At 49.3% G+C, this 12,728-nt stretch overlaps 2 protein-coding genes across 2 annotated transcripts in view; one reads left to right on the top strand and one right to left on the bottom strand.

Moving 5' to 3' along the window:
- Positions 1 to 4,750, top strand: part of Sarnp (SAP domain containing ribonucleoprotein) — a 63,072-nt gene extending 58,322 nt beyond the window's left edge. The window contains exon 12 of the transcript XR_001175239.1: positions 3,198 to 4,750. The gene's annotated coding sequence lies outside the window, so the exon portion shown is untranslated. The remainder of the gene's footprint in view (positions 1 to 3,197) is intronic.
- Positions 4,751 to 5,505: 755 nt separating this feature from the next.
- On the bottom strand, positions 5,506 to 7,931 carry Gdf11 (growth differentiation factor 11). Its single transcript, XM_013020588.1, has 2 exons — positions 7,431 to 7,931; positions 5,506 to 6,440 (listed from the first exon to the last, which is right to left on the bottom strand). Exons 1-2 carry the CDS (start codon positions 7,761 to 7,763, stop codon positions 6,060 to 6,062), a joined length of 714 nt encoding a protein of 237 aa, XP_012876042.1. The 5' UTR covers positions 7,764 to 7,931; the 3' UTR covers positions 5,506 to 6,059.
- Between the last annotated feature and the right edge of the window lie 4,797 nt (positions 7,932 to 12,728).

Genomic DNA, 12,728 nt, shown 5'->3' with positions numbered 1-12,728 from the left:
CTAGAAGCTTGTGTGGAGTTGAAGGCTGTAAGAAGGAAGGTGTCAGAAAGCAAAACTTATTGGTGTTAAACTGAGTCTTCTTGCTATAATTCACATGGGAAATGGAGGGAGGGAGGAACTCAGATCATTAAGACAAGATAGAGTTTTTCCATTTTTCCCTGTTCTCTTTTAAGAAGCTTCTCACAATCAGTGCCACTTGTGATTACACAGGTTCTTTCCAAATCTAACCTTGCCTGCTCGTGGTGTTTGTAGACCCTTGTTTTTCCTTTAAGGGGATTGAAAATGAAAGGTTTAGCTGGGCATCAGTGGCTCACACCTATAATCCTAGCTACTCAGGAGGCTAAGATCTGAGGATCGAGGTTCAAAGCCAGCCTGGGCCAGGAGAGTCCAGAGGCAGGAGAGTCAGGAAAGTCTTATCTCCAATAAACTACCAGAAAAACTGGAAGTGGCGCTGTGGCTCAAGTGGTAGAGCCCTCGCCTTGAGCTGAAGAGCTGAGGGACAAGCCCATGACTAACAAAAGAAAAGAAAATGAAAGGTTTCACACCTTTAAACTCTTTAACTCCATGGTTTCTGACTTTTTTCATTATTTTTCTTCTTTGTTGTCCCTACATTTAGTTTCCCACCTTTCATATCAATAAAATAATAAATAATAGATTAAAATGTAATGCTATGTGTTAGACGTTTAGATTTCTTTGTTCTATCATACCAGCTCCGAGACCTGGGCAAACTGCTAAATAAAATCTTTTTTTTATTTTTTTTATTTTCTAAATGGTTGGAATCCTGTTGTGAAGGTTACAGTGAAAATTAACTGATCCCATGTTATGTACCATGATTTGCATGCTATACTTTGCATAGTAGTCAGTCAGTAAATATTAGTTCTTAGGTTTATTACAATTAAAACTTAAGCTAAGTGGCATTTTTTAAAAGTAGGTTCCAGTTAAAGAATAGAGGTTGAGGCTGAGAAGGTGGCTCAGTGGTAGAGTGCTTGCCTTGCATGCATGAGGCCTTGGGTTTGATTCCTCAGTACCATATAAGCAGAAAAAGCTGGAAATGGCACTGTGGTTCAAGTGGTAGAGTGCTAGCCTTAAGCTGAATTGCTGAGGGACAGCGCGTAGGCCCAGAGTTCAGGCCCCATGACTGGCAAAAAAAAAAAAAGGCGGGGGCGGCTGGGAAGGTGGCTCAGTGGTAGAGTGCTTGCCTTGCATGTATGAGGCCCTGGGTTCGATTGCTCAGCACCACATAGGCCAGAAAACAGCTGGAAGTACATTGTGGCTCAAGTGATAGAGTGCTAGCCTTGAGCTGAAGAGCTGAGGGACAGTGCCCAGGCCCAGAGTTTAGGCCTATGACTGACAAAAAAAAAGAATAGGGGTTGAGTAGAATAGCCCTGTGTATGTGTACATGTTCTTACTTATTCAATTGTTTTTGGTGTAGAGACTGCAGAGAATTGTAGGTACTCTCTTAGCCCCAGATCATTGGCAGGAAAGCTGACTTTGTCGTTTGGGGCATTGATTTTCTTCCTCCAGCTCCTCACATGCAAAACCTGGTTAAAGGCAGATTATAGGACAACTACTTGTGCATTATCTTGAAGGAGGTTTGGGAAAAGGGGGGAACACCTTTTTAGTAGGCTGGACACTTGTAGTTTGCACCTGTAAACTTAGCTTCTTAGAAGGCTGAGATCTGAGGATTGCAGTTTTAAGCCAGCAAAGTCAGTGAGACTCATCTCCAGTTAACCAGTAAAAATGTTGTCAAGTGAGAGCACAAGGGCTGGCTCTGAGTTCAGGCCTCAGTACTGGCAGAAGGGGGGAGGGGGTGAAAGAGAGAGAGAGAGAGAAAGCCTATTAGTCATCTTATACTTTCTTCTGAATGCCTTTTCAATGCAGTGGACAGATGGGTAATAGGACCCATTATTGGCTCAGGCTAAAAGCTAGGGATAGATGTGGAGAGGTAAAGCATCGGCTGAACTGAATACGGAAGCCGAGTTAGAGTGCAGGCCCTCTGTTCAAGCCCCATTACTAGCACAGAACAAATAAAGTAGTTCTTTTGGAGGAAAATAGAAAGATGGAGCTTTTTTTTTTTTTTTGCCAGTTCTAGGGCTTAAACTCTAGGTACTATCTTTGGACTTTTTACTCAAGGCTAGCACTCTACCACTTGAGCCACAGTGCCACTTCTGGCTTTTTCTGTTTATGTGGTACTGAGGAATTGAACCCAGGTTCACTCTACCACAAAGCCACATTCCCAGCCCAGATGTAGCATTTTTATTATTCATCTAGTCTCAGCTTTACCCATTCCCATGTTTTGTCATTGGTGTGGGTGGAGGTCAGTATGCTCGTGGAGAAGTACATTGAAACTCTCATTTGGTCCTCTCCTTCATGTTGGGTCAGGTTCATGTCACAGAAGTTTTTTGTTGTTTATTTGGGGCAGCACTGGGGCTTATACTCAAGAGATTTACATTTGTTAGGGAATCACTCTATTGCTTGAGCCATGCCTGGCTCATGTTCTGGCTATTTTAGAAAAAAGGTCTGACTTTTTCCCTAGACTGTCCTGACTGCAATCCTAGTCCTAGCTGGGATGACAGCTGTACCAACATCCCAGATTTTTCTGTTAAGATAGGATCTCCTTTTTCCGCACAGGCTGTCCCCTAGCCATAATCCTCCAATCTCTATCTCCCATCATTATTTTTAATGTAAACCAAGCAAGATTCTCTTGCCACCTTCAGCTCTCCTGTCCCTGGAACAAATGGTGCTGTCTATATGGGGACAATTTTGGTTGTGGGTGCAGTATTTGAGGTGCTTGTTGTACAGGCAAAAGGAATGGGTGTTGGTGTGGCTCGTGGGTTTTGGTGACTATGTTGAAGCTACCTAGGACTAAGGATTGCAGAATAGGAGAGACATCAGCTATATTTTCCCAAGAGAACTTACATTGTTCATTCTGAGGAGATTTGGAGATGTCTTCAGAGAATTTTTAAGAGAAGAATTCAGACTTTCCAAAAAAGAACTGTTAAATCCCTTCCCTTTCCTATTTTCTGTGTCCCAACCCTCATCCCACAATGCTTTAGTGTTTTCTGTCTCGTTCCAAGGACCCCTTTAGATCCTCTTCAGTTCCTGGTCTCCATGGTGTAAATGTGGCGCTTGGTTAGGGAGAAGAGGTCAGCACTGAATTCTAAACTCTTTGACTGCTTTTATTTTTCTTTTTTCAGGTTCAAGTGCTGGATTGTGTCATGTGACCATCCCAAAACTCAGAGCACCCTATGGCCATCTTTGCCCTCTGTCACATAACTTGAAAACTGCCTGATGGCCTTTTTGCAATGATTCCTCTTTCCAGGAAGCCTTGATCTCAGTGAAGAAGTCCTTTCCTGGCATTCCAGTACCCCTCTCAGCCCCATACTTCTCAGACACCCTTAACAAACAAAGGCAATCACACACATGATGTAACATACACAAAAAAAGTAAATAATTACACTAAACACTGGTATGTTTGGAGGGGCACTGACCAGGTCCACACACACAAGGTGTGTGTGGTGGGGGTAAGGACTAGCTCCTTTTAGGGAGCTGGGCCATGTCCCCAAGCCTCTTTGTTCCCATGCCTCTTTGGGGATGTGTAAGGATGAGGAAGACTTCAGCTTTTGGGCTTATATTCCTAAGAGTTCTCCCTCCTTGCAAAGCTCTTTACGATGGTAATAAAGGGGCAATGTTTTAAGTGTCCCCCAAGTTTAATGCCCTAACTCTAGACTATTGAGGGAAGTTGACTGGTGCCCACTGTTCAACCCCCACCCCATCAAGAGGCGTTTGGCCCTTAGAGGAAAGCATCTTCACTTTTCTGTTCCTATCCTTCCACCAAGGAAATGTAAATAGTGTTGACAGTCAAGGGCGTCTTGTTCTCCAAGACTGGGTTAGAAGGGATGAACAGAGCCAGAGGAGAGGCTTGGGGTTAACATGGTCGCCATATGGGAAGGGAGTTGAAGTCACTCCGTTATAAAGCACCTTACCTCATTTTCTCACTATGAGAATAAGAGAAAGATGCCAAGACTTAGTAACATCACCTTCCCAAGGTTGATCACATACCTTTGCCCCTTCCATGGTCTGGTCTAAGCAGGAGAGACATGCTCTCAGGAAGAACAAGTCTTCTAGGCTTGCTCACCAGCTTGTGCTTTACTTCAGCATTTTTTTTCTGCCAGACCAGAACTGCTGACTCTGTATAGAGGGAATTCTTTTGCTGCATACTTCCTCCCCGTAGGCTCTTGGCTGGAGCCAGGAGGTAGCTGGTGAGGTATGGGTAGGGTATGGAGATTCTCAACTCCGTGGCTTCAGGCACTGTCCAGCTGGGAGGCAGAGGGGAACTTGTACTTCGAAGCCTGTGACTCTGCTAAGCCTCACATATCTTCACCACCACTCTGGTGCCCTGGTTATCTAGTCCCACAGCGAGAGGTATTTTATGTCCATAAAGTGCCCGTGGTAAGTGCTCAGAATTCATCTCTTGGCTGTGGCGGGTGCTGCTATTTTCATTCCATCGAGGGGAAGAAACTGAGGCACAGTGAGTCCAGAGGAGGGTGGGTGAGGATTGTGAAAGGAATGAAGGGGCTCAACTAGTGGCTTGAAGTGGCAACATCGGCCTGCTCTGCAGCCTTCCAAATCAGAGGGTCTCCATCCTTCTCATCCTCTGCTGTAACTGGCCTTGTCACATGCTGTACCCCACTGTACCACCCCTCCCTGCTGCCAGATACTATTTTCCAAAAATAAAAGATAAAAATTATAGACACTCTACTCCCTTGTTTTCCCTCCTTCTACCCTGAGCTTTGGGGTTGGGGGACTAAAATGTCCCCATCTCCAGAATCCCTTCCACCTTGGTCTGCTGGCTTTATTCCCTAGCCCAGAGCAGTGATTTGGATTCAAATGCCCTGTGACCTTCAGCCTCTTTACTACTTCCTAGACCCTTTCTAACCCTTCCCAGACCTGGAGGACTCTGGGATGTGTATCTTTTTTTTTTTTTTTTTCTTGACCTGAAGATAGAGGCTGGGAGCAGAGGCATTCCACAGGCTCTTTGGTCTCTTGGCTGAGGGGAATTTGGGCATAAGCAGGTTGTACCCCCTGGCAAAATAATACCATAAAAGTGGGCCTGAGGGTTAGTTTGGTGGCTCTCATATAGATCCTGGATGTTGAGGGCTCCCTCTCTCCCCCAGCTCTTAAACCCTAACCTGTTTCCATGAACACTCACCTCAACCCCATTTGGCTCAAAAAGGTTAGTTAGGGTGATTATGGGGTCGAAACTTTTTATGTGTTAGCCCTCTTGCCCTTCAATCCCATTCCCAACCCTGGAGGCTTTATACAAGTGCTTAAGTGGGTATTGGGGAAGAACAGGGTTTGAGGAATAAGGAACAAATGGGGCATCGTGGGCAGGGGCCCCCTATTCCAGTAAAGCCAAATACCAAAAAAAAAAAAAAAAAAGTCACAATAAATAAATAAATAAAATTCCCAAATCCTTACTTTTGCCCCTGTCTTTGTTTCCCTTCCCCTGGCAACTTTTGGAGGGAGAGGGAAGAATCTAAGAATGGATTTTTGATTTCTTCCTACTGAGTAATCAGGGGAACTCCCCAAACTACACCAAGCCTCTCACCTTGCCAGTAGAAAAAAGGAGGCTTGGTGTGGGGCTTTCATTTATTACTCCATGTCAGTCTCTTTCTCAGCATTTGTCTCTGCCTAGTCTCCTGTCTTGTCTGCCTCTCTGTCCCTTTGCCTTCTCCATGCTGCTCAGTTTGCTCCTGTCTCTACTCCTCCATCTCTACCTCTGTCTCTACATCTCTGTCTTCTTGCCAAACCTTCTCATCCACAAACCTCCGACACTGCCTTACCCTGACCATGCCCCTTCTTTTCCCTTTGCCCCAACCCCTCACCCCTCAATCCCCCACTTGCCTCCCTCTGTTGTATTGCACACTGCATGGTCAGGGAACAAGGTGTGGTGTTCATGGGAAGAGGCGGAGGGAGCTGTAGGGCTTGGGGGAATTAGGGCCAGGGCTGGGTCTTGGGGAAGGGTCTATGGGGGAGGCCATCCACTGTCCCCCACCTTAGGAGCAGCCACAGCGATCCACCACCATGCCAGGGATCTTGCCGTAGATAATCTGCTGCTTGTCATTGAAGTAGAGCATGTTGATTGGGGACATCTTGGTTGGGGTGCAGCAGGGCCCAGCAGAGCCTCTTGGATTGGCTTGTTGCACCAAGTGGGTGTGTGGATACTTTTGCATGAACATGTACTCGCACTGGCCAGAGCAGTAGTTGGCTTTGTAGCGCTTAGGTGCGATGATCCAGTCCCAACCAAAAGCCTCAAAGTCCACTGTGAGAGGATATCGGCAGCATCGGGACTCGCTTGAGTGCTCATCACAATCCAGGCCCAGGTTCCGCCGGGACCGTTTTGTGTTCTCTAGGACTCGAAGCTCCATGAAAGGATGCTGAGGGTCAGGGAGAGGGGAAAGAGATGTGACATAGCCCTGAACAGTAGATCTTCCCTGTTCCTTTCCCTGCTGCCTCTCACAGGGGCATCAGAACAGAAACCATTGACTTCTTGGCTGTTCCATCGCTACTAACCCCAGGCAGACTCTATATTCTACACACTTTCGTCACCTAACCATCTCAACTCACCTCCCCTGATTCTCCCTTTCTACCAACCTGAGCCTCATCAGCAATTTGGCCCAGGGCCTCAGGGGCCAGTTTGTGAGTCCCTCCCATCCCCCATCTCCCATTAACTGACACCTTTCTTTATCCCAAATCCAGTTTTCAGCTGTTTGCCTGGCTTGAGTCCCTGGATAGCTTTTGTTTGTCTTGTTTTTGCTTTTTTTGGTCAGTCCTGGGGCTCGAACTCTGGGCCTGGGCACTGTCCCTGAGCTCTTCAGCTCAAGTCTAGTGCTCTACCACTTGAGCCACAGCGACTTCCTGTTTTCTGGTGGTTTATAAGAGTCTCATGGACTTTCCTGTTGGGGTTAGCTTTGAAGTATGATCCTCAGATCTCAGCCTCCTGAGTAGCTAGGATTACAGGCGTAAGCCACCAGTGCCCAGCTCCCTAGATAAGTTTGTTTTGTTTTGTCAGTCATGGGGCCTGAACTCGGCCTGGGCGCTTGTCCCCTCAGCTCTTCAGCTCAAGGCTAGCGCTCTACCACTTGAGCCACAGCGCCACTTCTTGCTTTTTCTGCTTATGTGGTGCTAAGGAATCAAACCCAGGGCCTCATGAATGCAAGGCCTGCACTCTACCACTGAGCCACCGCCCAGCCCCTCCCCAGATAGTTTTAATTGCCACTCTCAACACCCTATGCCTCTAGAATCAGCTCCTGACCCCAGAGGAAAGAACACTGGTCCCCAATCCTTTCACATGCCTAGTCCACTTTTTCTAACATCCCCCACCTCCTCAGGGCCATATCCACCACCACTTCCGGCCCCCTGCTCACCAGCCCCTCAGCTCCTGGCCCCAGGGAGGTGACCGCCAGGTCTGTGCCACTGGGATCAAAGGCGTTGATCTCGATGCCCCAGTTGCTCTGTGGCTGGCGGAACCAGCTGTGTAGCACTTGCTTGAAGTCGATGCTCTGCCAATGGCCGGAGCGTGAGTGTAGCTCAATCTTGAGTGAACGGATACGGATGTGACGCCGGCCTCCACCCCCTCCCCCAGTGGTCCCTTCCCCAGTTAGGGGTTTCAGTCGCAAGATCTGCAGGTAGACCGTGGCTGGGCGGGGTACCGGCCGAAGGTACACCCACAGCTGGGCCTTCAGTACCTTTGTGAACATCACCTTGGGGCTGAAGTGGAAATGGCAACAGAGAGGGCTGCCATCTGTCTGCACTGCAGGGTCAGCTGATAAGAGAGAAGGGGGCACAGCATCAGCAAAGAGTGTTTGTGTAGAGCTTCAGCAACCCTGGGTGGCATTGGCAGGTTCTTCTGAGCCTGAGTTTTCCAGTTCTTCTTTACCCTTCTCCCGCGCCTCTGGTACCCGAGTGTCTCCTCTCTAGGATGATGACTGTTAGGCTTTCCTGATCTGTACCAGTTTCACTAAGCTACAGATTCCCCTCTACCAAATGACCTGTAAAGCTAGTTATTAGGTAATTCTTCCCTCCAGAGCTTTCCAAACATGTAAGACCACAACTTTTTTCTCTGAATCTTCAGTGTACCTCATTACTCCTGCTGTACTCAGGTTACCTTGCCTTCCTCTTCCTCAGGTCTGCTCTGATCTGTTTAATGGTGGAGCCTGGTACCCCACCCCCAAAAGAAAATGGCCTTAGAGGAGAGCTGAGAGGTCCAGAGAGTATAGGCTAAATTTGCCTCATAAAGTAGAACTCAGATCTAGGCTTCTCATGTTATTCCTTTACACCTACCAGATTGCCCATTCCCTCTCCCCTAAATCAAATTCCCTTAGTTGCTTCCTCATTGCCACTACTGCCCCAGCTCTCCCCTCCCTCCCTCCCTCCTTCCCTCCTTCCCTCCCTCCCTCCTTCCTTCCTTCCTTCCTTTCTTCCTTCCTTCCTTGTGATACTGGGGTTTGAACTCCAGGTCTTGTACTTGATAGTCAAGCATTCTAACACTTGATTCATATCCCAGTATTTTTAGCTTTAATCAACAATTTTTCAGGTAGAGACTCAAGCTTTTTGCCCAGGCTGACCTCTTCAGACCATGACCCTCATATCTTCACATCACAAGAAGCTGGGATTATACAGGCATGAGCCAGGGTGCCCACTGGCCCCAGCTATTTGCACAGTGTCGGAAATCATTTTCAGCAAATGATATTAATTATTAGCAATTGTCTCTTTCTCCCCCGAGCTTCCTTTGGTTCCTCAGTCTGCTGCTACAGTAAGTCTTTAAAAAGTTTTAATACCCCTTTACATTTTGATCTATTTTCCCTTGTTGGGGGCCATAAATATTGATAAATATTGGTTCTCGCCAGGCGCCAGTGGCTCACGCCTGTAATCCTAGCTACTCAGGAAGCTGAGATCTGAGGATCACAGTTTAAAGCCAGCTGGGGCAAGAAACTCTGTGAGACTCTTATCTCTAATAAAGCAGTAGAAAAACTGAAGTGGCTCTGTGGCTCAAGCCGCAGAGCGCTTGCCTTGAGCTGAAGAGCTGAGGGACAGCGCCCAAGCCCTGAGTTCAAGCCCCACAGCCGACAAAAAATATATATAGTGTGTATGTATGTATATAGATAGATTCTCAATATACATCCCCTGTGTCTTCCTCAGTTCTGATTTCTCTCCCTTCTTCCTAATTACTTAACTAGTTGGGAGTGCCCTAAATTATGAAGTCTTTCATGCCCAGGTTTCACATTCTGAAGGACTTAGCATATGGTGTCTCCCATCAACACCCCCCCCCAGCCCTCCCCAAAAGGAGCTGAGATGGGGAGGAAAGTGCTTAATGATTTCCATATATTCAGAACATGATACACAAAGTTCTTCTGTCCTGTAGCATCTTTTCCTTGGTTCTTCTGAGGTCCCCGTGCTCTGGTAGTCCTCACAGTTACTCTACTGGTGGGAGCGTCAGTAGAGGTGCAGTGGAGAGGGATTTGGGGAGTGGAGATTCAGAGATTAGGAGAGTAGTAGCTGGGTCAGGGAAGCTACTAGTGAGATCTGGAATGACAAGCAACAGTCCACATGGCATAATGTGCCTAATTACAGCATAGGAATTACCTGGGTTTTGCTGTTAACTACTCATCTCCTTGTGAACAGATTTCTCATAAGTACAAAGCTGTACTCAACATTCCATGCTGGGATCTTATACAGGCAAGGACTTCAATTTTTCCTAAACTCTTATTCTTTGGTTACAGCACCAGTGTATTTGTATTTGTTTTTAACTAGTACTGGAGGTTGAACTCGGGGCCTGGGTGCTGTCCCCCAGTCTCCTTGTGCTCTGTCACTTGAGCCACAGCGCCACTTCTGGCTTTTTCTGAATGGTTTATTGTAGTTAAGAGTCTGACGGACTTTTCTGCCCTGGCTGGCTTCGAGCAGTGATCCTCAGATCACAGCCTACTGGGTAGCTAAGACTATAGATATGAGCCACCAGACCCCAGGCCACCAGTGGGTTTTAACTACTGCCAGACTCCTTACCTACCACACTTTTCAGTGTGGTACAGGTAATTCTCAATCAATGTTGGTTTAACTCTCTAAGCTCTAAACCAAAGCTGAGCTAGGATTTGGAGGTAATGGATTGGGTACTAGAGTCTTGTCCCCACAATCTGGTTCCTTAGCCTCATTCTTCACCCACACTAGAGAACCCTCACACCTTACACTTCTGTGGATGTGGGAGAGGAGAAATGGAGAGATCTTGGAATGAAGGCAGGTTAGATCACAGTAAGGGAAGAAGTCAGTTTGGGAATTGCAGAAGGCTGAGGTAGTGAATTGGAAAGGACTGGGTAGGAATTAAGCTAAAGGTAAGAGGGGTAGAGAAAAGAGCAGAAAGGGTGCAGAGGGAGAAACAAAGGGGAAGCAGGTAGAGCTACAGAGGGAAATGGGGCTTGAGAATGTCCCCAACACATGTCGTTCCAGTCCCCCCCCCCCCAGCACTCATGGGGAAGGGAAGGGGCCACATCTGTGTTGGATTGATCTGGTTGGTGGCAGGCAGCAGGTCAGGTTTAGTAGGCGGTGCTGGTGGGGGAGAGAGGTCATTGCACTATTTTCAGCAAAGGCCCAACCCCCTCCCCGTTCACTCCCCCCTTTCCTCCCCCCCACACTACACCCCTCTCCCAACCCAGGCTGGAAGTCCTGGGGGCAGAAGGTTGGGGCTGAGAGGGCAGGGGCCTCAAGGGGTGTGCCAGAGAGACAAACTAAGGGGCTGGGCTTGGCTCCCCGAAGGGCAGGGGGCTGGGTTCTCAGGATGAAGGCTGGGGTGAGAGCGCCTGAGAGGGTCGAAGGAACTAGGGCAGGCAGGCACAGCAGCCTGGGCGAGGTGGGGGCTGGGGTCCACTGTACAGGGCTGGGGGAGGGGAGGCAGGGGGGAGGGGAGCAGAGGCCATCTCTGCTGACAAACACCTCCCCCGATTAGCAGAGCACAAGTCTCTTATTAAAGCGGGTCCCTGGGGATTAGACTATAAAAGTCTCTTTTTCCTTTTCCCCTCTCTCCCTCCCCTCCCCTCCACTCCCCCTCCCTGTCTTAAGAGCACTGCTAGACTCTTAAAGGGGCCGTACAATATACCTGGCTGGAGACCTAGTCCTAGTTAACACAAGTCCTGGGGGGGGGGGTACTAGAGGGGAAGTTGAGGTAAGACCCCACCCCACGAGCTTGTCCTTCCCTCCCTCACACCCCACCCCGACTACGCTGGGCTGCCCAATCCAGTACACAGGAAAGGTCCCTTCCCTTCATGCATCCCTATTTCCAGAGCTAACTGTGGGCTCAGGCCTTAATGTTAAGGGATGCTGAGAGTGGCAGCAAGGACATCACAGCCTAGAAACCCTTCCGTCCTGGACGTCCTTACACTGTAACACATAGACCCGAACATCTTTTTCCCTCTGCACCCTTCATTTTCCAGCGCGCGCGCGAAATCAGAATTCCTCTACAACTATTTTCTAGAATGCCTCCCCCATTCCTGTGAATCTCAGACTGACCCTCGCTCCCCAAGGCAGAAACCCTAGAAACAGAAGGAAGACTAAGGAACCCAGAACCAGTGCTCCATGCCTTGATCGGCCACCAAGTTTAACTTCCCCGGTTCTCTGCGTCCTCTTCACAACACTGCCCAAGGACTGTGCAGTGAAGTTCTGCAGAACTAAGTGCTTCAGGCCCTCAGCCTCCCAGGGGCACACCTGTGTTCCTGTGCCTCTAACATGGGGGGTGGGCTATTAGGGCTCCCCTCAGCCCCTCAGCTTTTTATGACCCATCTGCCAATAAACCAGTCTCCCTCCTCTGCTGTCCAGAGCCATAAAACCAAAGAGTATGTGTGAGTGTGTGTGTGTGTGTGCTGGTGGGGAACCTTGCCATTCCACTAGGGAATAGAGGGGGCCTGGTTCCCTGGAGTTGGGGGGTATGTGTGGAGGGGAGACCCAGCAGGAGAGGGGAAGAGGGAGTCACCTGACCCCAGGGAGAAGTGGAGGTGGGGGTGGTATAGGATTGGCCTGGATTTTCCAGGCCATAAAATTTCAAAGCAGCTCATGTCTATTAACATGTTCATCTTCCGTTTGGTCAGGAGCTCGGATGCCTGGGTCCCACCGGCGTGCCCCCCCCCAGCTTCCCTCACCCCCACATCTAGTTCTTTCTCTGTTCTCCCTGGATCTTCCTCGGGCTCCTGCGGGTAGAATGAGGGACGGACACTGAGGTTTGAGTAACCAAAGATGTCCTAAGCGCCACCCCCCCCCCCCCGCGCGCGGCGGAGGGGAGTTCTCCAGAGCTCTGTCAGGACTGGGGTAACCCAGTGCGGAGACCAGGTTCGGGCAGGTGGTTGAGGAGTGCCAAGCTGGGCTGTGGGGCAGCAAGCAACCCGGGGTTCTGGAATCCTATTCCTGAGACGGGTGAGAGAGAGGGGCTTTCAGTTCCCCGCAGCCCGCGGGGCGCAGCAGCGGACGGAGCCCCGGGGCGGAGAGTGGACGCTGGAAGCCGTGGGGCGGCTGCACTGCGGCCGCCCGGGGACTGGACTGGACTGCAGGGGTCCGCGCGCCTCGCGATTCGGTTCCAGCCTAACACCCCCCCACACACACACAGGGCCCTTCAGGACACACCGGGGGCGGGGGGGGGCGGAGAGGGCAGCCAGGGGTGTGCGAGGCAGGGTCTCCCTCCCCTGCCC

This window comes from Dipodomys ordii, unplaced genomic scaffold, assembly GCF_000151885.1.
Source record: "Dipodomys ordii isolate 6190 unplaced genomic scaffold, Dord_2.0 Scaffold3, whole genome shotgun sequence".
Classification (NCBI taxonomy): Eukaryota; Metazoa; Chordata; class Mammalia; order Rodentia; family Heteromyidae; genus Dipodomys; species Dipodomys ordii.
This window is presented reverse-complemented; position numbering and strand designations above follow the sequence as displayed.